Raw genomic sequence first — 26,897 nt, 5'->3', positions numbered from 1 at the left:
TCTTTTCAAAAAAAAAAAACATTTTTTTTCTTTTCTTCTTATTAATTCTTACAACAAAAACATTGACACGGACCACACTTGTCATGTCTCTTGCCATTCATGTGATATAGTTGCTTTTTTTATTTTTGTATTTTGTGCATATACTTAAATGCTATTCTTGTGACAGAGAATACAAGAACGTTTGACCTGAAATAGAGAGTTGCCAATAAATCTGTTATACTTTTTAATACACTGAAATTGCATCCTTTTCAGTTTGTCTTGCCAGATCTTGTACCTCGATTTTGATAATTTAACTGACATTTTACATCAATTTTATTATAGAATCCTAAATGTTAATTTTGCAATTTTGACTGATTTTTCTTATATATTCTGATAATAAGATAATAAAATCTAACATGAGCTAAATGTTTTCTAGAAAGCTACAAGCCTACAATTTGTATACATGGGGCACTCAAGACAATAATATATATGAAGAGAAGAGTGATAAATAGATTTCTACTATGATTGAACCCAAAATGTGGTTATATGACTAATATTAATAGAGATCATTGAGATTTTCTAAATAACAAGCAAGTCAATTTCTTTGGTGATTGGATTGCTGAGTTTCTTGATTTGTATGTAACGGTTATTTTTGGATTTCTTAGTCTCACTTCTGGGTTGGAAATTTGAGAAAGGCTCTGTATATACAAAAAAAAAATGATATATTTTCTAAGATACGGCAAGGATTTGGGAGATATATTTTCAAATATTTAGATTCAATATATGTATTTGAGTTTGACCTTAGTTTATGAGCTTTAAGTTCACTTAACTATTTATGAAGGTGAATTTTCTTTTTGGTGTTTTATCTTTATAAGAAATATGACCTCATACCAATTTTCTAAAATTCTTTTACTATGTGTTTGGATTATGTTTAAAAAAAAGTAGTTATTTTAACTGATTTTAGTATATTAATTGGTAGTACTTCAAATTTTAGTTTTATTATTATCATTATTTTATATGTCAATTTATTTGTAACTACATACCAAGTCTAGCTACATGAACATAGAAAATCATATGACTGTATTTTACCAACAGTGACTATAATGAGTTAAATACCTAAATGTATATGTAAATCTTGGCTTAAGGGATAACAAAGAGTTCAATTACATTTCTTGTCATGTTTTACGTAATCTATCTACTATTTTGAATTAGGAGATATCAAATTTTATATTGATAAAATTATTTAATGTCTATAGTCATGATAATAATCTCAAAGATACTTAGTTGAAGGTTTTTATAGAAAAGGAAAAGTAGCATACTAATATTTGTGATAGTTATTGTTTTTGATTCATTTTTTATGACGGTTAAGTTGCAGATTCTAAATTGTGTTGTCATATTCTTGATTTATGTTTTGCTTTGTTTTCTCTATTGTTGATTTTATCTTTTTGTTTATGCATATCCTTACTTGATTGTACACTTAAGTATTCTCTAGGATTTTTGAGGAAAAATATTTTGCGCGTGACTCCTATTAATTTTCACTTCATAAACCTTTCATCTTTGTTTCAACTTGAATTTGTTTGACGTGATAGTATTTATGCTTTTATCATTTCTTTTGAAATGTTCGTCTCATATCTTTTCTTTGAAATTGTGAAATGATTCTCTCTTAGTTGTATCCATTGTTGATGGATATCCTACCTGATTGTGTTTTTAACCATTCTTTTAAACCCTTGTGAACATTGTCATCGACTTTAGTGTCCATCTCTTGTGAGCTATGTACTCTTTCCATTCATCTTGAATTTGTTTTGACCTAATACTCTATCTTTCTTTTATTGTTTCTATCGAAATTCTTTTATTCAGGTTTCTTTGTTAAGATGCGATTTGACTCTCCTTCTAGTACACTTTGCTATTTCTGAACATCCTTGTTTAATTGTGACCTTATGCATCCTTCCGAATTCTTGCGAACATCATTTGGGATGCTTGTTCTTCTCTTCCTAAGTTTTATATTCCTTTGAGTAAACTCGAGATTCTATGGTTAACGTGTAATCCCTAGATATAGCAAGCGATGTATTAGTTTTTAGGACATGGCTCGTAGACCCGGAAGGTGAAACTTGTAAGTGTGCGAGGTCAAGAAGATTATGAAATAGGAGTATTATGAGGAGGAAGTTAAGGAGATTTTGGTACAAGTTGAAAAATTAGTCGTAATGTTTGACTTTCGGATGTACTTTGGGAGTGATGAACAAAGTGAAAAGCGTCATATGTGTTTCACTTATCAAGAGAATAAGACTGTGTAAATGTTAACCACATCTTTCTAACACAAACCTATCTTGTAACCTTTTTGTGCCTTTTTTATACTTCTTTCTCATGTTCGGTAAAGGCTAAAACCATGTAACATTTTGCATACTTTATCAATTTTTGAGGGCGAAAATTTTTGTAAGGAGGGTAGAATGTAATGTCCCAAGTTTTTTTTTACTACCGTACCCTCTAATTTTATCAAAATTCCAAAATTACCCTTATTCCTTCTTCCCAACCCTAACCCTAATTTTTGTCTATACTAAACCTCTTCTAACACACACACACAGCTGAGAAGGAAAGAAGGGAAAACAGAGAGGGGAAACGGAGGGGGAGAAGAAAGGAAGAAGAAGGGAAAGGAGGACGACGCCGGTTAGGGCCACACTGTTGTTGTTGTCGTCATGGTGGTTGCGCGAGGAAGACCGTCGCCGTGGCTGAGGGGAGCCCGAGGAGAGAGAAGAGAACGCACGGGGAAGAGAGAGCCGTGACGAAAGAGGAGGGAGGTTTCGTCGCCGTCACTGCCGGAGCCTAGCCGCCGCCGTTGAAGCTAGCTTCGCCGTCATCAAACCACTGTGCCACCGAGGAGGCCGGAGAGAGAGAGAGAGAGACAGAGAGGGACTTTGCGAAGGGGAAAGGAGAACGTGGCAGAGCTTGTCGCCGGGAAAAGGGGTACCGGTGGTGCATGTTGTCGCTGCTGCTGTCGTTGCTAGGGAAGGAGGTCACCGTCGAGTTGCACGCGGCTGCGGGTAAAGTTGCCTCTGCTTCCGGTTTAAGCATCCTACCGGAGCTTATGTTGCCGTTACTGTTGAAGTGCATTTATTCTGTTCTAGGTCATTTTCTTTAACTTGCCTCGTTTTCACTTTATTATTTGATTTGATTGTATTTTGTATATATTTGAAAGATCAAAGATTGGTTGTATTTGAAATTATATGTTTTGAATTGGTTTGGGAGGCTCGTATTAGAAAACCGTAGTTAACGGCGGTTATGACGTTAACCTAGATGCATCTGGCTCAGACCTCACCTAGCAGGGGCGTTGCTAGCCTAACGTGTAGGCCACACGTTGGATCTGTTATTCCGTACGGACACGCTAGAGGAAAGGGCTACCTTTAGAGGTGGAGCCGCCCAAGTGTGGACTATTTGATTTGATTTCTGTATGAGAACTCCCTTATTGATTCACTTATTCATATAAATTATTATTTTCTAACTAAAATTATTTTCATAATAATGTTTAGATAGTCTTATGTGAATTATAGATGTACTGTCTAGTCACTGAGTTGCAAAACTCACCCTTTTTTTAAAAAAATATTTTTTAGGAAAAAGTATTTGATTATATGAGCCTTTCTATTCAAGAGTAATGATCTGTAATGGGTTCTATTCCTTGTTGAGTTCTTAGACGTCATCTGCTCCATATGTCACAGGCAGGATCCATCTATATTTATTTATTTTATTTTTGTTCAATTATGTAATTATTCATTCTAGAAAGTGTAAATTTATCAAAAATTATTTGTAACATTTTTATTTCCATAAAATTTTTTTTATCCCATTAACAATTATTTTCAACAGCAAAATAATAACTAAAAGGATATTCAGAATACTTTATTTATGAGGAAAATAAATTTATTTCTAATGTTAATTATTCATCATTTTTCAAAAACCATATTTGGGGTTTGATATGCAACTCAAATACTGTATTATTTTTTCACAGATGCGCGTTAAAAGGTCATATTTTTTGTTTTCTTTTGTTTTTCTGCAAATATTGTCACTCAGGTCGAGGTCAAGAAACTAACAAGATGAAGACCATTTCTCACTCAATCATAGCATGGTAATAACTAATTAATTTAGGATGGTGGTTTTTTCAATTGTTAAAATAGTTTAATAATCAGGGTGTGAACAAATAATATTGTAAAAATAATAGGTGTGATGACCGTGTGAGATTAATCAAAAGAATGTTAAAGGAGATTAATTACACAAAAAAAAAAGAGAAAAGTATATATTTTATAGATAAAAATAAGAGAAGTACTATTTTAATATTTCTCAAAAAAGGAGAGTAAAAATTTTTCAAATAAAAAAGATAGAATCAAACTATAAAAAGAGTCGCTCAAAAAAGTTTGAAGATTGATTTGGAATTTTCATGGATAAAGTGATAAACAATATAATGTTAAAGGTGTGACCGAGTGAGAATATTTATGATTCCGTTTTCTTGTTTGGTTTTGCCTTTTTGGGTCCAAAGTTCGTTAGTCATGGCTATAAAATGTGGAAAAATTGTATTAAGAAGCTACTCAGAATGAACTTCTGTAATAATTCTCTTAGAGCATCATGATCTAAAAAAGTTGGTATATGATCAAAATTAAATAAATAAAGAAGCTGACTGTGGCTGACTTTGACTTATGAATTTGACAGTCCGATAGTACATATTCATAGAAACCAATAAGATTCATGACCATGATGTTGACTCCACTACACGTTAAATCGTGATTCTCTCACACACACACATATATATATTAAAAATTAGCTAATAAACTATAAATAGATAAATAAATAAAATGACTGGTATGATAATTAATTTTTTTTGTATATATATAATAATTTTATTGGTGATATGTAGCAAACTCGCAATATCCTTCATAGTTCGACAATGGTACGGTGCTGCAACTTGCAATGTCTATTTCGGAGAAGGAGAGATTCCATGATAAAGAAACTAAAGAAGAACGTGATATACATTCACTGTTACAAGTGCCGCCGTGGTCCATATGTTTTATATGTTTGACTGGCTACTTTCAAAGTCAGTTTCGCACATTTTTTCATTATTTCAAATAATAATTAGTGTAATATATAAGTATATATGGAGAAACTGACATAACAATCTTCATCATTTCCACTTACTCTATCGTTTATTGTAACCAAGGAAGAAATGAAACCTGTCATGGTGGTGTGGGTGTTGGTGTTGGTGTTGGCCTTACTCCTATCTTGTGGAAACGGTTACAGCAGAGTAACGGATTCTGTTACGTGTTCCAGTCAGTGGTGCGGAACGCATAACATAAGCTATCCATTCACACTAACTAACACTCCACCTAACTGCGGTGATCCCACCTTCAACAACACCCTCTCTTGCGACAATCATAACCAACTCTTTCTTTACTTCAAATCACGAAAATTCTATGTTCAGTCTATTAATTACAACAACTCCACAATCCGATTAGTAGATTCCACCATTATTAATAATTCTTCTTATTTTCTGGCCTCCTATAATTTCAACTCTTACAAATCATATCAACACCATCACAAGCAGATTCTATACGTGACGTGTCCAAACGCGGTGGGATCCGAAGTTGATGACCCTCCTGCTGCAACTTGCATCAACGGTTCTTATGCGCGTGGAAGTAGCAGCTTCCATGTCTATGATGGTAACAAGACTTTGCAAGAGTTGGGACTGCAAGACACGTGTCGCGTAGAGTGGATGTATCCAAGTTCGTGGCCGGGTGAAATCGACGGTGGAAACATCTCTTGCGTAGATATCCGTACAATGCTGCTTTACGGGTTTGAAATTCCCTGGGGCTTGTGTTTTTGCCAACATGCTGTCTTCGATGATCAAAATAACAACCTTCGTTGTTTAAGTCAACACTCACCCACTCCTTTAGGTTTGTTCTTAGGCAGAGACTCAGATGCAGAGGCAAACTCGTATAAAGTTGATAGTTAAAAATTATGAGACGATTTGGCGTGTTGGACTAAATTGTCATCTAATGATATTCAATTATCACCTTCACATGAAGAGAACTGCATCCGAGTTTCCACCTTGCTCTTAGTATAATTTCAACCACAATATATGCTCTTACTATGTGTGTGCATACATTAATGTTATTATTTAACAATTTTCTTGTTGCTTGTATGTTTCTTGCAGTGGAAGTCATTGGAGAATGGATATACTATATAATATGTAAGTCCTTGTCTTTCTCTTTTATGTATCTTTAATTGTTTGTTTAACTTTGGATTTGTGAGTGCATTGGAATACTAGAATCAACTCATACTAAATGCATGAACAGAGAAGAAGCTAACCTTGAAAAAGAAAAAAAATCTCAAGTGTCGTATCCTCCAATCTTGACAAAATGACTAGTGTCGAACTTATTTAATTTGAAGTTTAATACGTACCAAAAAAGTTATAATAAGTATAACCTATTGTTAGATTTAATTTTAAAATCTAAAATGTAACCAGTTTTTCTTTTATTTCATCTCACTATCTCAGTCAATTAAATTCCTTATGATTGGTTTTCTCTTGTTGCATTTCCTTTAATTTCTAGTGTTCTTGGTTGGCAAATTCATGCTTGGAATTGCATTTGTCATTTTCTGCGAATGGCGACAGAAGAATTTAGGCACGTATTACACCATTGAAGATTTTCTGCGAAATAACAATGAAATCTTGCCATTTAGATACTCTTACAAAGACATCAAGAACATAACCAAAGGATTCAAAACAAAACTGGGAAATGGAGGCTATGGCTCTGTCTTTCAAGGAAAACTTCCAAGTGGTCGTCTTGTAGCTGTCAAAGTGTTGAATAACACTAAGACCAGATCTAATGAAGAAGAATTTATCAGTGAAGTTGCTACTATTGGTAGAATTTACCATGTCAATGTAGTGCAACTCATTGGTTTCTGTGTGGAAGGACTAACACGTGCTCTTATATATGAGTTAATGGAAAATGGGTCTCTAGAAAAGTACATATTTTCACATGAAAAAGGTGTTTTCTTAACTTGTGAAAAATTGTACAAAATTTCCCTTGGGGTGGCACGTGGCATCGAGTTCATGCATAATGGTTGTGACATGAAGATTCTGCATTTTGATATCAAGCCTCAAAACATTCTTCTTGATGAGAATTTCAATCCGAAAGTCTCTGATTTTGGACTTGCAAAGCTATGTCCCACTAGTGATAGCAAAGTGTCTTTGACTGCAGCAAGAGGAACTATAGGATACATGGCTCCTGAGCTATTCTACAGAAACATTGGAACAATTTCCGATAAAGCTGATGTCTATAGTTTTGGAATGTTGTTAATGGAGATGGCAAGTAGGAAAAAGAATCTAAATACATCGGCTAAAAATTCTAGCCAAATTTATTTCCCTTTCTGGGTTTATAATCAGTTACATGATGGAAGTGAAATTGTAATTGAAAATGACACAGATGAGGAGATGAAGTTGGCCAAAAAGATGATGATTGTGGCATTATGGTGTATACAAACAAAGCCTAGTGATCGTCCTTCAATGAAGAGAGTTGTGGAGATGCTAGAACAAGATGATGAAGAATTGGAAATATCTCCTAAGCCTTACATATATTCACATGATATACCTGCACAAGATGTTGGAGATTTTAGCACTTCAATGCTATTCTCTGATGTATCATCAGTTAGTGATTCTAAAAAAATTGTGTATTCCCCTTAACAAATTTTAGAGGGTTATTCCCCTATAAAACTTGTATTATTTTTATTCAATAATGGGTGTGTATAAATAAATATATATTCATGAGCAGTGCTTTTTGTAATTTTTCTAATAGAATATTTGTTAAAGCAAAACTAACAAGTCACCATCTTAATTCTTATAAATACATGTTTTTTTTATCATTCAGGACCAAATCCAGCAACTTTTCTTGCTACCTCATCAAAAAGTGGTTTTAGAAGTTCTCCGAAATTTGTTATCGAAATTGCATGAAACTTTGAAATAGATACTTGAACCACTTTAATCCAACAACAAAAATTATGATTTCTTCTATGTAAACTACCACTTCTACTAACTCCGCTGGTAGCCTAGCCAGCAAAAAACAAAAGAAAATCCTAATCTAGGAGCATTGAATCCAAAGGAAAATACATTTATGAAAGAAACTGGGAATCCTAATATTGAATTTTGTTCTTGATCTCTAATAAGTAGAATGAGTGTTTTTTGTTAGCAGAATCTGAGACAAACACAAAGCTCTTGAACAATTGATTCTATCATATTCAACACATATTAATCAAATCAATTGATTCTATCATATACCTCAGAAATACACATATATATGACATAGCCAAGGAAAAAAGCTAGATGCAGATCTTGCAAATTTATATCAGATCACAGTCCAAACAGAACAGTTCTATTCTTTGGAACCACTAACTGATGACATATCAGAGGATACCCTTGAACTGCTATCTTCTCCAACTTCGCCTTCAGGTTCATCAAGTGGATAGAAGTAAGGCTTGGGAGACATTTCCAATTCTTCATCATCTTGTTCAAGCATCTCCACAACTTTCTTCATTGATGGTCGATCATTAGGCTTTGTCTGTATACACCACAATGCCACAATCATCATTTTCTTTGCCAACTTCATCTCGTCAGCCGTGTCATTTTCTATTGTTATTTCCCTTCCATCATGCAATTGATCATAAACCCAAAAGGGAAAATATATCCGGCTGGAATTTTCAGTCTGTGCATTCAAATTCTTCCTTCTACTAGCCATCTCCATTAACAACATCCCAAAGCTATAGACATCGGCTTTGTACGAGATTGCGCCAACATTTCTGTAGAAAAGCTCAGGAGCCATGTATCCTATGGTTCCTCTTGCTGCAGTCAGAGACACAATGCTTTTATCAGTGGGACATAACCTCGCAAGTCCAAAATCAGAGACTTTTGGATTGAAGTTCTCATCCAAAAGAATGTTATGAGGCTTAATGTCAAAGTGCAGAATTTTAATGTCGCAACCATTATGCAGATACTCAATACCACGTGCCACTCCAAGAGAAATGTTGTACAGTTTTTCACAACTTAAGGAATTTGAAGCACTCTCTTGAGGTGAAAATATGTATTTTTCTAAAGAGCCATTTTGCATTAACTCATACACCAAACAACGCTTTGATCCCTCCACACAGAAACCAATGAGTTGCACCACATTAACATGGTGAATTCTTCCAATAGTAGCAACTTCATTGATGAATTCTTGGCCATTGGATTTGGCCTCGTTCAATACCTTAACAGCTGCTAGACGACCGCTTCGAAGTTTTCCTTGGAAGACAGAGCCATAGCCTCCATTTCCTAGTTTAGTCTTGAACTTTTCAGTTATGTTCTTGATTTCTTTGTAGGAGTATCTAATTGGCATGATGTTGTTGTCACTTCGCAGAAAATCTTCGATACTGTCATATATCGATAAATGTCTTCGTCTCCATTTATATATGCAGAGGATAACAATGCATGGAGCACCAAGTACAAATTTGGCAAGAACAAATAAAACTGTAAAGAAGATGGAAAAATAGTTCAGATATCAATAAAACCGCTCAGTTTAACACCTTTAGATTTGAATGGCAAAATTTTATACTGAGTTATGCTAGCGTATACACCAAATTTAGCCACTAAAGTCAACTACTAGTATACAATACATGTTGAAATATAAATACACATTAAAAATAAATTAAATCACATATATATATTTATACACAAATATATTGATGGCTGATTTTAGTGATTGATTTTGATGTAAATATAACATTTTTGTTTTATACTTAATATGCTATTTTAAGAAAAGCCTTTAAAACTATGGTAGTGTTTCTCATTTTTACTGCTAAATTCTAATGGTGTTCCCTTCATAAATTCCACGATGTCATTATAGACTTATGCATAAAATAAAACAAAATAAGTACGTAGGTTCAAGCCGCAAAGGGAAAGACAAGGCTTACTTGTTCCGTCCACTAGACAAATAACAATCCATGAAAGTACATCTGCAAGAAATAGAAAGGGAAAAGATAAACAATTCAAATACCTTATTAACTAAAATTAATTACTTTTAAAATTAAAAAAATTGAAAACAAATATTAAATGATACTCATAAATTAACGTACATGTACCTTAAGCAGACATAAGGTTATGATATATGAACAGATATATATCGAGTTAAATTAGTAGATAGAAAAATATTAGTAGACAATTATCAGAATTTATTATTTTTGTTCATCATTTTTAGCCATTAACTTAATTTTTTTAGTTTAATAATTTAACAATATATTTTAATTCATACTTTTAAATATTGATGACTAATTGATAACAAAAATAATAAATTTGGATCACCCTCCATCATTTCAGCTTGTAGATATACACTTACAACTTTTAAGTATAAGTGCAGGCTTATAACAAATGACTTTGTTACGATCACTGAGGATGGCATCATTCTTGCAATATACTTTCAACCAAGAAAGTTCAAAGCCGTAGAGCAGCATATGATGGATGTCTGTGCATGAAATATTTCTGTCTTTGATTTCAGCAGGCCATGAAGTCATATACATCCACTCTATATGACACGAGTCTCCAAACGCCAAATCCTGGAGACTTTTACCAAGATCACTGACATAGAATGTACTCCCAAGTGCATAGGATCCATTCATGCAAGTTGCAGAAGCAGAAGAAGATTCTTCTGCTCCATATGGTGGGCACCTCATCAAATATACCATCTGCTTTGTCAATCTAATAAGATCAAGATGCCGGTTATGGAAGTAACGGAACCAATCATGGTATGGTTCATCTTTGCCACTGCTGAAATTAGAGGAGGTCAAAGAATAAGGAAGAAGAGAAGAGTGATCATGGGTATGCAGGGCAACACTGGCATCCACTAGTCGGATTGTGTAGTTGTTGTAGTTAATTGAGTGCACTTTGAGCTTGATTGATTTGAGATAGAGAAAGAGTTGGTTATCACTCTCGCAAGAGAGGGTGTACCTGTGGTCACCACAGTAGCTTGGACTACTATTATTCAGCCTGAAAGGGTACCTTATGTGATGCCTCCCACACCACCCAGGTGAACACATTGTTTTGTCTGCATATGTTACCTTGGTAGTCCACATGTTGTCACTACTAAAAGCATTGAAAACGTATAAGGAGATCCCCACCAGCAGTAGAAGGGGTACCAAAGATGAATAAAGGGATAACATCTTTAATTTGGTTTACACATCAATAACAAGAGAGTACAGATATAACAAGAATTCACTTGCTTCACAGGATAGCAGCACCAATAATTGTTCATAAGGAGGAGTTGACTATCACTGTCACATAAGTCCGCTTACTAGTCATCACCGTTAATTTGTTCACGCAACATTATTACTCTTTTGTGAATCACATACACACACTTACACATCAAGATAGCCAAGTAATACTCACTCATTTAGGTACCTCCCATTAAGCATTCTTACTTTTGCTTCATTATAATGTGAAATGTAAAAAGTAAAAATATTAAAAAAATAAAAAAATTTTTAAAAATTATTTATATTTTTTTAAATATTTTTATATTATTATATCTAAATATAATTAATAAATTAAAAAAATTTAGATTTATAAAATTTTTTGTATTATTTTATTCCATTAAAAATGATTTTCAATAACAAAATAATAATAACCAAAAGAATATTTAGAACACTTTATTTACGAGAAAAATAAATTTATTTCTAATGTTAATCCTTCATTCAGTCATAGCATGATAATAGGTTTTTTTGCTAAAATAAAATAAAAAAAATTTTATTTTTTTAAACATAATTTTTTGACTCTAATTCTTTAAGTATGATTTTTTTTTTGTATTTGGACAAGTTTGTTGCACTCCCGGCAAACTCCACTTAAAATACATTAGATTGAGTTTGAAAAATTAACAATGGTAACCATTATCATCGTCTCCAGATTATATAAGACTGCTTTTGTTTATGAGAACAGAACAAGATAAGACACTGACAATAAGACATAAAAGGATAGAGACACAAAATTTTGTGTTCTTGTATTCTGTTTGATGACAAACTAGAAAAAATTATAAAAATCCAATTTATTCTCATTTTTTTCATTCAAAAATTTGAGACGAAAAAAATAATAATGAAAAATATAATTATAAAAAATTAACAAGAATAATAAAAGAAAAAATAAAAAATAAGTTGTGTCCCTTATTAGTGTCTCCGTGTCTTTCCTGTCAGGATAGACACAACACGGATTCAGTGTCTCTGGACACAATGTCTCTGTCCAGATCTCCTCTGTCAAACATGATTTTTTATGTCTGTGTTCGTGTCTCAATGTCCTATCTTTGTAAACAAACGCAGTCTAAGAGTACACAAGAATAAATCGTATTTTATTTTGGAGAAATAGTTATTTTTTTAATTTATAATTAAAAAAATCTTGGTTAAATATGGCTTATTCTGATATATTTGTGTATTTTTTGAGACGATAATAATGGTTGTCATTGTTAAATATTGCTTATTTTTTAATTTATAATTAAAAAAAAATCTTGAAGAAATCATGCTTGTTGTGTGTGTATTTTTATAGAGTGGAGCCGAGTAAGGCAAACTTGTTAATTTTTATAGAGTTCACCGGGGTCTTCGGCAAACTTGCCCAAATACAGAAAAAAAAAATAGTATTTGAGGACTTAAAGTCCAAAAATAAGAAAATAATAATTTTTTTATTTTATTTTAGAAAGAAAAATCATGGTAATAATTAATTTAGGATGGTGATTTTTTCAATTGTTAGAATAGTTTAATAATCAGGGTGTGAACAATTTGTAGCTTAGTAAGAAGATGTTTAATTGGGAGAACAATTTGGTTTTAGCGTCAACATATTTTAAAAAAGCACAAATTTTTAGTCTGGCTATGTGTCTTCAGTAGATTGCTACATTTCGTTTTAGGAAGAGCATTTTGCACACGAATAACTGTCCACGATGTTTCTCAGGTCAGAAATCGGTTTTATATTACATTCGAGATTGTCCAAATACCCAGCTAGTTTGGCAAGCTTTGGGAATTTCCGGTCAACCACTGGATTGATGAGTTGGTTCTTACATAATAGCAAACAGCGTCCCTTTAGATTCTTTTCAGGTTTCTGGTGGATTTGACGTTCGAGGAATAACGAGATCTTTCATCCCCACGAGTCTTGGACCACGGACAAGGTAACTGGTATGGCTTTGTCCTTAGAAAAGGAGCTCCAAAATATTTTTGAGTTGCAAGGAGTGTTTATCCCTTCCACCATTAGTGACTCTTGGATTCCCCCTTGGTGGGTACCTTTAAGATTAATTGTGATGCTAGCTATCTTGACAATGGTACTCGAATTGGTTTTGCTTGTGTTGGCAGAAATTGGAAGGGAAGGTAACAACGAAGTTGTCTGTGAGCAATTAAAAGTCATAGTATCTTTTAAGGAGAGTTATTTACTATTTGGAGAGACTTTTCTTTTAACCTGAAACTCAGGCTAAATAAATATTATATGTGAGACAGACTGCGTGGAGGTTTTTATTACTGTGAATAATTTACAGAATTGCTCTAATTTTATTGATCATTTATTATTGAAAATCTGAGATATCATGTCTTGAAAATGGCGTGTTGACCTTCTATTAATCTTGAGAGATACAAATATAGTAGTAGACACCATAACAAAGACGGCAATAAAAACCATTCTTTTTTAGGTGGAACTTCCATTGCCTTAAAAAAATTTGAGAATAATATTCAACAAAACTGAATTTTTTAAGCAATTTTTTTATTTTTCTTCTAAGTTATTATTTGTTTTTTTTTTTCGTTACAAAAAAATTACACAAGAAAAACTTTCTTCGTGCTTTTATCTAAAAATAAACTAATAAAGAATAAAACTCCAATAATTTGGTCCCCAAAAAAAATGAATGAATTTTAAAATTACTCAATTACAATTTTTTTTAAAAATGTTACACGTTTGATCTTTTTCATATATTTACATAAACTATATAGTCTAACAATTTTTGAAGGAGTTGTTAAATGCATAAATCGCTGCAGAGAACAGCAACTTATGTTAATATGTTGTCTAGGATAATCCATTGCACTCTGTAGCAGCTTATTCACATATTGCGACGGTTTGTGTTGTTTTAATTTTTTATCACATCCTTCCGTCGGTAGATCAAGGACTAATTTATCGACATGTATAAGACGAAATTTAAATCTTTAATATAAACTAATGAGTTAATAACTAGACCAACCTAAATTAATTTGTAACATGAATTAAAATTAAGTTGTTTTATTAAAATTTTTTTTATAATGAATGTAACATCTTGAATTTTTTTTGAAACATTTTATATTTGATTTTTTTTATTACTACCCATTCCTTTAATTTTATTAAAATTCATACATTACCCTTATTCCCTTCTCCCTTTGATAAGGAAATAAAAGATAAACATAAAGACAAGGACTCAAACTGAATATAAAAGATACATTGAAATTAAAATAGAAACAAAAATGATAGATTGAAATTGAATACAAAGAGAATCACTCTACTTTCTACCCAATTTCTTGACGCAATAAGAAAGGGACTCCTCAACCTAATTTGTCAACGCCAAAGTTTGGGAATTGAATCGAAGGGACTCCTCAACCTTCTACCCAATTCCCCGATGCAACAAGAGAGGGACTCCTCAACCTCAGTTATCCACATCATGATTTCATCACGAAACCAAAAAGGGGTTTTGAAACCTCTAAATCATTCTATACTATGACTACAATAGCTAAGGAGGATTTATAACCTCTTATTAGGTTAAAATATAGAAAATCTTAAGCCCATAAACATAAAGCCCAATCTAGTAATTAAATAAATAAAATCAAAATACAACAAATTAAATTAAAACATCTCTTAAAAATGTAAACTAATATCTTCTAAATAACACTTAAACTCTTTCTATTACGAAAATTTAAAGTATGTATCACCTTATTCCTACATTACCTATTATTCAGCCTGAAAGGGTGCCTTATGTCTGAATCCGTTGCCACCTTGGTATTCCACCGGTTGCCATAAATAACAATGGAAATGTTTAAGGAGATCCCCAGCAGCAGTAGAAGGTTGGTGTACCAAAAATGAACAAAGGGATAACATTTTATATTTAATTTAACTGGGTCTAGACATCAATAACAAGAGACTACAGAATACAGATATAGTTTTAAAAACATATATAACAAGAATTCACTTGCTTCACAGCAAAGCACCACTTATTCACAAGGACTTGCAACGAAGTCTCTGGGAAATGTATGTGCTCCAAAGAGGAGTTGACTATTACTGTCTCACAACTTCATTCACAAGTCATCATACATATGTTGTTTTGACCATACTTTGTAATGTGACTGATGAGACCTTCCAGCTACAGAAATTTCCTAGAAACTACTTTAATTAATCTAATCACACAATATATACCACTCTTTTGTACATGACATATACATAACTTGGTCTCATTCTAGGTATGTCCCATTAAGCATTCTTATCTTTCAAGTTCATACGCAAATATGTTTGTTATTCTGATACTGACATTTACTTATCCTTTGACCTTTTACCTTTTAGAAAATATTTTGGAGGAAATCAAAATAAAAATGCAACATTATTAATTTTATGGATTAAAAACTAGTTAAAGAGAAGGGAGAATCGGAGCAAATTCAAAATACAATATATGAATAAAAAACAAAAAAAAAAGCACATAAATGACCTCATGTGTTATAGACTTATAGTTACCTGCCAAATAACCCATAATTGATGATCTGGCTAAGAGCTGAAAAAGAAACACATTACATCAAGAGATATGTCTGTTATTATGGTTGGCTACTTTTCTATTTTGGTACATTCAAGTATTAAAATTTATTTGGGTTAGACACTAAGGGTGTGTTTGTTAAACACGTTTAAGAGGATAAAAATGCGTTTAATCCTTTGAACGTTGTTCTTTGATGTTTGGCAACTTTATGAAATTTCGCATCCCAAAAAATTATAGCTTTGCATTTACTCAACGTACGTTTATGTTTGTTACTACTCATTATTGATTTCTAGAAATGATTTTAACTAATATTATTCAAATAATATTTATTTTATCAAAATCAATTTTAGTAAAAATTGATAAACATAAATCATGTTGGCACAAACTCACTTCTAGTCTAAATCAATTCTATAAAATCACTTTCATTCAAACTCCAGTTTGACCAACGTGAATCCAAACACACACTAAATTGTATAAAATTGAGTTTGGAACTTTAAAAATTTGATTCTAGTTTCAATAAGTGCATATGCAAGTACTTAAAAGGTTGTCTTAGAAGTCCTTTGAAATATGTTCTAGTTTTTGCATGAAATTTCGAAATAGATACTTAAACCTAGGGCTGGAAGTGAGTCGAGTTGAGCCAAGCTAGACCAAGCTCAAGCTCGACTCACTAAAATCAAGCTTGGCTCATAATTCAATTTATTAACAATCGAGCATATTTCATAAGTTTAAACTCGACTCAACGAAATCTCACTGATTGGCTCGGGCTTACGAGTTGGATCAAATAATAGAAACATATTCTATAATTTTATATCAATAAATTATAACTTATATATGTCGAAAAATATTAAAAATAGATAAATTTTATATATTGTCTATCTATCAATTATAAATTTTTTATTTATGTCCTATATCAAAATTATATATAAAAAATTACTATAAAATTTTAAATAATTAAGAACATTAATATATATTAAATTATTAATACGCATATCCTATATGCATTTAATCTATATTTTTAATATTATATATATAATCGAGCAAACTCATAAGCTAATGAGCTGAGCTTATCCAAGCTCAAACTCGGCTCATGATCTAACTTGACTCACTTCCAACCCTACTTGAACTACTTTAATCCAACAACAAAAATTGTAATTTCTTCTTTGTAAACTACCTCTTCTACTAACTTTGCTGGTAGCCTAGCTAGCAAAAAATAAAGAAAATTCCAATCCTGTTACGATATGGATGTCCATATCCATCTACTCAGCATGATTTATTCTTCCTTTGAAGTTCTATTGGGAAGCACAAATATTAAAGGATATGCGGTGCATGCTTTTCCAATATTTGTAAAGTGAATCTTTTTACTAGTATAAATAGGGGAATAAGGCTGAGGCTTTGATACACAAGCAAGTAATAAGAAATCAATTCTCTCTTTATGTTGCAATCAAATACTCTTCTCTTTATATTTCTACTACAATTCTTTCTCTTCTTTTATTTTATAAGTATTTTAAATACTCTTTTCTATTACTCTTTACATATAATATTAATAGAAATATTAATCATCTTTATTATATTGAGATAGTAATTATAGTACTAGAGTCTTCTATTTATACTTCTTTATTTGATATTTATTTTACAACACGTTATCAGCACGAGACTCTGATCAAATTTTTAGGAAGACTCAGGTAACAATTTTTCATTATGTCGAAACTCTCTCATCTTGAATTCAATGCTCTTGATATATCTGGAAACAATTATTTATCATGGATATTAGATGCTGAAATTCATCTTGATTCAATGGATCTTGGAGATACCATTAAGGCTGAAAATAATGCATCCCAAAAGGATAAAGTCAAAGCCATTATTTTTCTTCGTCGTCATCTTGACGAAGGATTGAAAAATGAATATCTCACATTAAAAGATCCTGCAAATCTTTGGAAAGACCTTGAAGAAAGGTACAATCATCAAAAAACGGTAATACTTCCTCAAGCTCGATATGAATGGACGTACCTGCGTCTACAAGATTTTAAATTTATAAATGAATATAATTCTGCGATGTTTCGAATCACCTCACGAATGAAATTATGTGGGGAAAAGATAACTGATCATGATATGTTGGAGAAAACTTTCTCAACCTTCCATGCCTCGAATGTGCTCCTGCAGCAGCAGTATCGAGAAAAAGGGTTTAAAAAATATTCTGAGTTAATTTCTTGCCTTCTTGTTGCTGAACGCAACAATGAGTTGCTTTTAAAGAATCACGAAGCGTGCCCAGCTGGCGCCGCCCCATTTCCTGAAGTAAATGTGGCAAATTACCCCAGAAGAGGTCAAGAAAAATTATGGAAGGAAAAAGAATTATATTCAAAAGAAAGAATCTCACCAGAAGTGGGATAAAGAAAGAAATATCGGGCAGAGTAAATCAACAGAGGATAAGTGTTTCCGTTGTGGTGGAAAGGGCCATTGGTCACGTACCTGTCGTACCCCAAGGCACCTAGTCGATCTTTACCAGGCATCTTTGAAAAAGGATGACAAAGGAAAGGAAACAAATTTTGTTTCAAATGATGTTGAAAATTCCACCACTCATTATGATGTATCTTATTTCTTTGAGGACCTTGAAGAAAATATTGGCCATTTGATCAATGATGGAATAGTTTAATATGTGAGATTGTGAAGTATCTATGATGTAAAGAACTTATTGTTAAGTTTTATTTTCTATGTATTTAAGTTTCAAATGTGATGTATATAAATAATGAAATATTAATGTTTATGAATTTTAAAGTTATTAAATGTGTCAAATTTTAAAATAAAATTTTAGTATATAGCATTATTTTGAACAGTATTTCTTAGAAAATAATTTCGATCAAGAATTCAATTTAAACTGTGCATACTACTCATTTTATTATTATTTGTTTTTGAAGAGAATGGCAAGGATATGTAATGAAGATGTATGCCTTGCGGATAGTGCAAGTTCGCACACCATTCTTAAAAGTGATATATATTTTACCCATCTTGTGCCAAAAGAAGAATGTGTTAATACTATTATTGGCTCAAGCAATGTGATTGAAGGCTCTGGAAGAGCTATAATTTTGTTTTCCGGAGAAACAAAATTTATAATAAATAATGCACTGTTGTCTACCAAGTCTCGAAGAAACTTGTTGAGTTTTAAAGATATTCGCCAAAATGGATATCATATTGAGACTATGAATGAGGGAAATCATGAGTATTTATGTATCACAACTCATTATTTAAATAAAAAGGTAATATTAAAAAAATTACCCTCACTTTCATCTTGGTTGTATTATACCAAGATTAGTGCAATTGAATCACATACCATTGTAAACCAGAAGTTTACTAGCCCAAATGAATTCATAACTTGGCATGATAGATTGGGTCATCCGGGAACAACCATGATGAGGAGAATTATTGAAAACTCTCATGGACATTCACTAAAGAACCAGAAGATTCTTAAATCTAGTGAATTTTGTTGTGCTGCATGTTCTCAAGGGAAGTTAATTTTAAAGCCATCACCAGTAAAGATTGGATTTGAGTCTCCTGAATTTCTAGAAAGAATTCAAGGTGATATATGTGGACCTATTCATCCACTATGTGGATCTTTTAGATATTTTATGGTCGTGATAGACGCATCTTCGAGATGGTCTCATGTGTGCTTATTATCTTCTCGCAACCTGGCGTTTGCGAGATTACTGGCTCAAATTATTCGATTAAAAGCACAATTTCCACAAAATCCAATCAAAGCAATTCGCATTGATAATGCTGGTGAATTTACTTCCCAAGCTTTTGATGCTTATTGTATGGCTAATGGAATAAGTGTTGAACATCCAGTGGCTTATGTTCACACACAAAATGGGTTAGCAGAATCACTTATTAAGCGCCTCCAATTAATTGCTAGACCCTTGCTTATGAGAACAAATCTCCCAACCTTGGTTTGGGGGCATGCAGTTTTACATGCCGCAGCACTTATTCGTTTGAGGCCAACGAATTACCATCAGTTCTCTCCTATACAATTAGCTTTTGGCCAGCAGCCAAATGTTTCCCATTTAAGAATATTTGGGTGTGCGATATATGTTCCCATTGCACCACCTAATCGCACCAAAATGGGACCCCAAAGAAAATTGGGGATATATGTTGGATATGATTCTCCCTCTATAGTGAGGTATCTTGAGATATATGTACTCTTTTTCCTTCACTAAGGTTTTTTTCCACTGGGTTTTTCTTTAGTAAGGTTTTAATGAGGCATAATCCTAAATGGACATCCAAGGAGGAGTGTTACGATATGGATGTCCATATCCATCTACTCAGCATGATTTATTCTTCCTTTGAAGTTCTATTGGGAAGCACAAATATTAAAGGATATGCGGTGCATGCTTTCCCAATATTTGTAAAGTGAATTTTTTTACTCGTATAAATAGGGGAATAAGGCTGAGGCTTTGATACACAAGCAAGTAATAAGAAATCAATTCTCTCTTTATGTTGCAATCAAATACTCTTCTCTTTATATTTCTACTACAATTCTTTCTCTTCTTTTATTTTATAAGTATCTTAAACACTCTTTTCTATTACTCTTTACATATAATATTAATAGCAATATTAATCATCTTTATTATATTGAGATAGTAATTATAATACTAGAATCTTCTATTTATACTTCTTTATTTGATATTTATTTTACAACAAATCCTAGTAGCATTGAATCCAAAAGAAAATACATATTGGAAGAAATTGGGAATCTTAATATTTAATTTTGTACTCGATCTCTAATAAGTAGAATGTGCGTTTTTGTTACCAAATATGAGACAAACACAAACCTCTTGAACAATTGATTCTACCATATACCTCAGAGATACACACATACATGACATAGCCAAGGAAAAAAGCTAGATGCAGATCTTTCAAATTTATATCAGATCAGAGTCCAAATAGCAGAGTTCTATTCTTTGGAACCAGTAACTGATGAGATAACAGAGGATAGCCTTGAACTGTTTTCTTCTCCGACTTCGTCTGCAGGTTCATCAAGTGGATAGAAGTAAGGCTTAGGAGGCATTTCTAATAAGTCTTCATCTTGTTCTAGGATCTCCACAACTTTCTTCATTGAAGGTCGATCATTAGGCTTTGTCTGTATACACCACAATGCCACAATCATCATTTTCTTTGCCAACTTCATCTCTTCATCTGTGTCATTTTCTATTGTTATTTCCCTTCCATCATGCAATTGATCATAAACCCAGAAAGGAAAATAAATTTGGCTGGAATTTTCAGTCAAAGCATTCAAATTCTTCCTTCTACTAGCCATTTCCATCAACAACATCCCAAAGCTATAAACATCTGCTTTGTATGAGATTGCGCCGACGTTTCTATAGAAGAGCTCAGGAGCCATGTATCCTATGGTTCCTCTTGCTGCGGTCAGAGCCATAGCCTCCATTTCCTAGTTTAGTCTTGAACTTTCCAGTTATGTTCTTGATTTCTTTGTAGGAGTATCTAATAGGCATGATGTTATTGTCACTTCGCAGAAAATCTTCGATACTGTCGTATATGGATAAATGTCTTCGTCTCCATTTACATATGCAGAAAATAACGATGAATAAAGCTCCAAGTCCAAATTTGCCAAGAAAAAATAAAACTGTAAAGAAGATGGGAAAATAGTTGAGAAATCATAAAATTATTCAGTTTAACAACTTTAGAGTTGAATGACAAAATTTTTAAACTTATTTATGCTATGTTTCATTGTTGTTGTTTCTCATTTTTACTGCTAAATTTTAATGGTGTTCCCTTCATAAATTCCATGATGTCATCATCATCATCATCATAATATTACTATTTCCTACATTGTTTACCCAATTTCAAACTGTGGTAGTGTTTTATTCTTTTTTTCCTCCTCATTTTTGCCGCTAAATTCTAATGGTGTTCCTTAGTAAACTCCATGAGGGCATCATAGACCTATGCCTAGATTTCAATGCCAAAAAAAATAAGTACATAGCGCAAAGGGAAAGACAAGGCTTACTCGTTCCATACACCAGACACCCAACAATCAGTGGAAGTAGGACTGCAAGAAACAAACAGGGAAAAGATTAAATTAGTATTATATAAGCTAATGACACCTAAATTCTTAAGTTTTCTATAAATTCTTAAGATTAAAGAAAGAGGGAATTCTTGTGATATTTTATAAGATTATAGAATACCAGCATTTACTAAAATTAATTGCTTCTAAAATAAAAAAATAAAAAATTGAAAATTGAAAACAAGTCGCAAACCGTTGATTAAATTAAAGTACAGGTACCTTAAGAAGGCGTAAGGTTACGATAACGAAACCCATATATGAACAGGTAAATATCGAGTTAAATTCATAGATACACACTTACAAATTTTCGGCATAAGTGGAGGCTTATAACAAATGACTTTATGATCACTGAGCATGGCATATCCTGGATCATCATTCTTGCAATATGCTTTCAACCAAGAAAGTTCAAACCCGTAGAGCAGCATATGATGGTTGTCTGTGCATGAAATATATGTGTGTTTGATTTCAGTAGGCCATGAAGTTAGATACATCCACTCTATATGACATGAGTCTCCAAACGCCAAATCCTGGAGAGTTTTATCAATATCACTGACATAGAATGTACTCCCAAGCGAATAAGATCCATTCATGCAGGTTGTTGCACCAGCAGTAGCAGAAGATTTTACTCCATATGGTGGGCACTTCAAATATAACATCTGCTTTGTCAATATAATAACATCATTATGCTGTTTATAGAACCAATCATATGGTTCATCTTTGGCATGGGTGAAGTTGTAGGAGGCTAAAGAATAAGGAAGGAGGTATGAGTGATCACGGCTATGCAGAGCAACATTGGCATCTACTAGTCGAATTGTGTAGTTGTTGTAGTTAATTGATTGCACTTGGAACTTGATTGATTTGAGATACAGAAAGAGTTGGTTATCATTCTCGCAAGAGAGGGTGTACCTGTGCTCACCACAGTGGCTTTGACTACTATTATTCAGCCTGAAAGGATACCTTATCTCATGCCTCCCACACCACCCAGATGAACACATTCTTTTGTCTGAATCCGTTGCCACCTTGGTTGTCATAAATAATGGAAACGTATAAGGAGATCCCCAGCAGCAGTAGAAGGGGTACCAAAAATGAACAAAGGGATATGTCTGTTATGGTTGGCTACTTTTCTATTTTGGTACATTCAAGTATTAAAATTTATTTGGGTTACACACTGAATTGTATAAAATTGAGTTTGGTACTTTAAAAATTGATCCTAGTTTCAATAAGTGCATATGGAAGTACTTAAAAGGTGGTCTTAGAAGTCCTCTGAAATATGTTCTCACTATTGCATGAAACTTTGAAATAGATACTTGAACGGTTGAACCATTTTAATCTAACAACAAAAATTGTAATTTCTTCTTTGTAAACTACCTCTTGTACTAACTCTGCTGGTAGCCTAGCTAGCAAAAAATAAAGAAAATCCCAATACTAGTAGCATTGAATCCAAAAGAAAATACATTTACAGGAAAAAATTGGGAATCTTAATATTTAATTTTGTACTTGATCTCTAATAAGTAGAATGTGCGTTTTTGTTACCAAATATGAGACAAACACAAACCTCTTGAGCAATTGATTCTATCATATTCAACATATAGTAATCAAATCAATTGATTCTATCATATACCTCACACACATATGACATTGCCAAAGAAAAAAGCTAGATGCAGATCTTGCAAATTTATATCAGATCACAGTCCAAATAGCAGAGTTCTATTCTTTGGAACCAGTAACTGATGAGATAACAGAGGATAGCCTTGAACTGTTTTCTTCTCCAACTTCGTCTGCAGGTTCATCAAGTGGATAGAAGTAAGGCTTAGGAGGCATTTCTAATAAGTCCTCATCTTGTTCTAGGATCTCCACAACTTTCTTCATTGAAGGTCGATCATTAGGCTTTGTCTGTATACACCACAATGCCACAATCATCATTTTTCTTGCCAACTTCATCTCTTCATCTGTGTCATTCTCTATTGTTATTTCCCTTCCATCAAGCAATTGATCATAAACCCAGAAAGGAAAATATATTTGGCTGGAATTTTCAGTCAAAGCATTCAAATTCTTCCTTCTACTAGCCATTTCCATCAACAACATCCCAAAGCTATAAACATCTGCTTTGTATGAGATTGTGCCGACGTTTCTATAGAAGAGCTCAGGAGCCATGTACCCTATGGTTCCTCTTGCTGCGGTCAGAGACACAATGCTTTTATCAGTGGGATAAAGCCTTGCAAGTCCAAAATCAGAGACTTTTGGATTGAAGTTCTCATCCAAAAGAATGTTATGAGGCTTAATGTCAAAGTGCAGAATTTTAATGTGGCAACCATTATGCAGATACTCAATACCACGGGCCACTCCAAGAGAAATGTTGTACAGTTTTTCACAATTTAAGGAATTTGAAGCACCCTCTTGAGGTGAAAATATGTATTTCTCTAAAGAGCCATTTTGCATTAACTCATACACCAAACAACGCTTTGATCCCTCCACACAGAAACCAATGAGTTGCACCACATTAACATGGTGAATTCTTCCAATAGTAGCAACTTCATTGATGAACTCCTGGCCATTGGATTTGGCCTTATTCAATACCTTAACAGCTACAAGACGACCGCTTCGAAGTTTTCCTTGGAAGACAGAGCCATAGCCTCCATTTCCTAGTTTAGTCTTGAACTTTCCAGTTATGTTCTTGATTTCTTTATAGGAGTATCTAATTGGCATGATGTTATTGTCACTTCGCAGAAAATCTTCAATACTGTCGTATATGGATAAATGTCTTCGTCTCCATTTACATATGCAGAAAATAACGATGAATAGAGCTCCAAGTCCAAATTTGCCAAGAACAAAGAAAACTGTAAAGAAGATGGGAAAACAGTTGAGAAATCATAAAATCGCTCAGTTTAACACCTTTAGATTTGAATGGCAAAATTTTAAACTTAATATGCTATTTTAAGAAAAGCCTTTAAAACTATGGTAGTGTTTCTCATTTTTACTGCTAAATTCTAATGGTGTTCCCTTCATAAATTCCACGATGTCATCATAGACCTATGCATAAAATAAAACAAAATAAGTACGTAGGTTCAAGCCGCAAAGGGAAAGACAAGGCTTACTCGTTCCATCCGTTAGACAAAGAACAATCCATGAAAGTACATCTGCAAGAAATAAAAAGGGTAAATATAAACAATCATGGTATACGGATATAAAAAATCATCATCAATTAATTATTATATAAATATATAAATTTGGTATTTTATACAAAATTTTTAGTATACTACTATATACGTTTTTAATTATTCTACTTTAGCAAGTTTAATTATTCTAGTAGGTGATTGTTTAGTTAAAAAAGTTGTGTGAATATATACAATTACATCATAACACTAGTTTAATGGCTAATTATTTTTATAATAAAAAATAATACCTTATCACGTGTTAGTGAAAATTATCTAGCTATGAGTCAAAAGGATAATTTAGTTTAATCATTATATCAACATACCTGTGAACTGTTTAGTACATTAAGTAATAGGAAGTTTTTTATTTTCTTAGAAATGTAGAAGAAGAAAATTAGACAAGGCAATGTTGAACAACAGCACAAAAGAGAACTTATACAAAAAGGGAATTATTATGATACTTTATAAGATTATAGAATATGAGTATTCACATAATCTGTTATTGTGAAATTGGCAGGTGTCTTATTAACTAAAATCAGTTACTTTAAAAAAATTTTATAAAAAATTGAAAACAAATTTTAAAACATTGATTAAATTAAAAGGTACCTCCATAAAGAGAAGATACAAGAAAACAATAACAAATCTCATATAAGAATAAGTAAATATCTGAGTTAAATTAGTAAGATACACACTTACAATTTTGAAATGGAGATAACCTTTCGTAATAATTGTTATAACAAACGATGTTGTTGTGATCACCGAGCATGGCATAGTCTGTGTCATTATAGCAATATCCTTTCATCCAGGAAAGTTCAAACCCGTAGAGCAGCATATGATGGATGTCTGTGCATGAAATGTTGATCTGCTTGATTTCAGCAGGCCATGAAGTCAAATACATCCAATCTATATGACACGAGTCTCTGAACGCCAAATCCTGGAGACGCTTGTCAAGATCACTGACATAGAATGTACTCCCAATTGCATAGGATCCATTCGTGCAAGTTGCAACAGCAGTAGAAGATTCTACTCCATATGGTGGGCACCTCATCAAATATACCATCTGCTTTGTCAATCTAATAACATCTTTAAAATGCTGTGTATAGAACCAATATTGATATGGATCATCTCTGGTGAAGTTGGAGGAGGTCAAAGAATAACTAGGGAGAGAAGAGTGATTATGGGTATGCAGGGGAACATTGACGTCAACAAGTCGAATTGTGTAGTTGTTATAGTTAATTGACTGCACTTGGAACTTGATTGATTTGAGATAGAGAAAGAGTTGGTTATCATTCTCGCAAGAGAGGGTGTACCTGTGCTCACCACAGTGGCTTGGACTACTATTATTCAGCCTGAACTGGTACCTTATGTCATGCCTCCCACACAACCCAGATGAACACATTCTTTTGTCTGCATCAATTGCCACCAGGCTATCCCACCGGGGTCTATAATTGAAAACGTTTAAGGAGATCCCCAGCAGCAGTAGAAGGGGTACCAAAAATGAACAAAGGGACAACATTTTCTTTAATTTGGTCTACACATCAATAACAACAGACCACAGATACAGATTTAAACACATATAACAAGAATTTACTTGCTTCACAGGGCAGCAGCATCAATAATTTTCCAAAAGGAGGAGTTGACTATCACTATCACACAAGTCCAGTAGTCAACTCACTAGTAGTCACCAGCATTAATATGTGAAATGTGACTAATGAGACCTGCCAGGCTGCCAGCAACAGAAATTTCCTAGAAACTACTTTAATTAATCTAATCACACATTATCACTCCTTTGTACATGGCATATACATAACTTGGACTCGTTCTAGGTATGTCATCCTTATCTTTGAAGCTTGATACTGACTTTTACTTATCCTTTGACCTTTAGCTATTAGAACATATTTTGGAGGAAATAAAATAAAAAAT

The 26,897-nt window shown here is 32.9% G+C and overlaps 2 protein-coding genes across 5 annotated transcripts; one reads left to right on the top strand and one right to left on the bottom strand.

Annotated features, from left to right (window-relative positions):
• Positions 5,084-7,705, top strand: LOC107605926 (rust resistance kinase Lr10-like). The gene is made up of 3 exons (XM_016307873.2): positions 5,084-5,906; positions 6,167-6,202; positions 6,564-7,705. Exons 1-3 carry the CDS (start codon positions 5,180-5,182, stop codon positions 7,694-7,696), a joined length of 1,896 nt encoding a protein of 631 aa, XP_016163359.1. The 5' UTR covers positions 5,084-5,179; the 3' UTR covers positions 7,697-7,705.
• Positions 8,225-26,817, bottom strand: LOC107605924 (rust resistance kinase Lr10-like). Of its 4 annotated transcripts, XM_021106291.1 has the most exons (4): positions 22,124-22,940; positions 21,766-21,807; positions 21,181-21,384; positions 8,225-9,307 (listed from the first exon to the last, which is right to left on the bottom strand). In XM_021106291.1, exons 1-4 carry the CDS (start codon positions 22,851-22,853, stop codon positions 8,382-8,384), a joined length of 1,902 nt encoding a protein of 633 aa, XP_020961950.1. In that variant the 5' UTR covers positions 22,854-22,940; the 3' UTR covers positions 8,225-8,381. The 4 variants fall into 4 exon arrangements, with proteins under 4 accessions (XP_020961950.1, XP_020961949.1, XP_016165113.2 ...); XM_021106290.1 differs by lacking the exons at positions 21,181-21,384; positions 21,766-21,807; positions 22,124-22,940 and adding exons at positions 9,955-9,996; positions 25,671-26,817 and having other exon boundaries at positions 8,225-9,511; XM_016309627.2 differs by lacking the exons at positions 21,181-21,384; positions 21,766-21,807; positions 22,124-22,940 and adding exons at positions 9,955-9,996; positions 10,377-11,341 and having other exon boundaries at positions 8,225-9,511.

This window comes from Arachis ipaensis, chromosome B07 (genome assembly GCF_000816755.2).
Source record: "Arachis ipaensis cultivar K30076 chromosome B07, Araip1.1, whole genome shotgun sequence".
NCBI lineage: Eukaryota > Viridiplantae > Streptophyta > Magnoliopsida > Fabales > Fabaceae > Arachis > Arachis ipaensis.
Note: the sequence above shows the minus strand (reverse complement) of the source record. Positions and strands in the feature narration are given on the sequence as shown.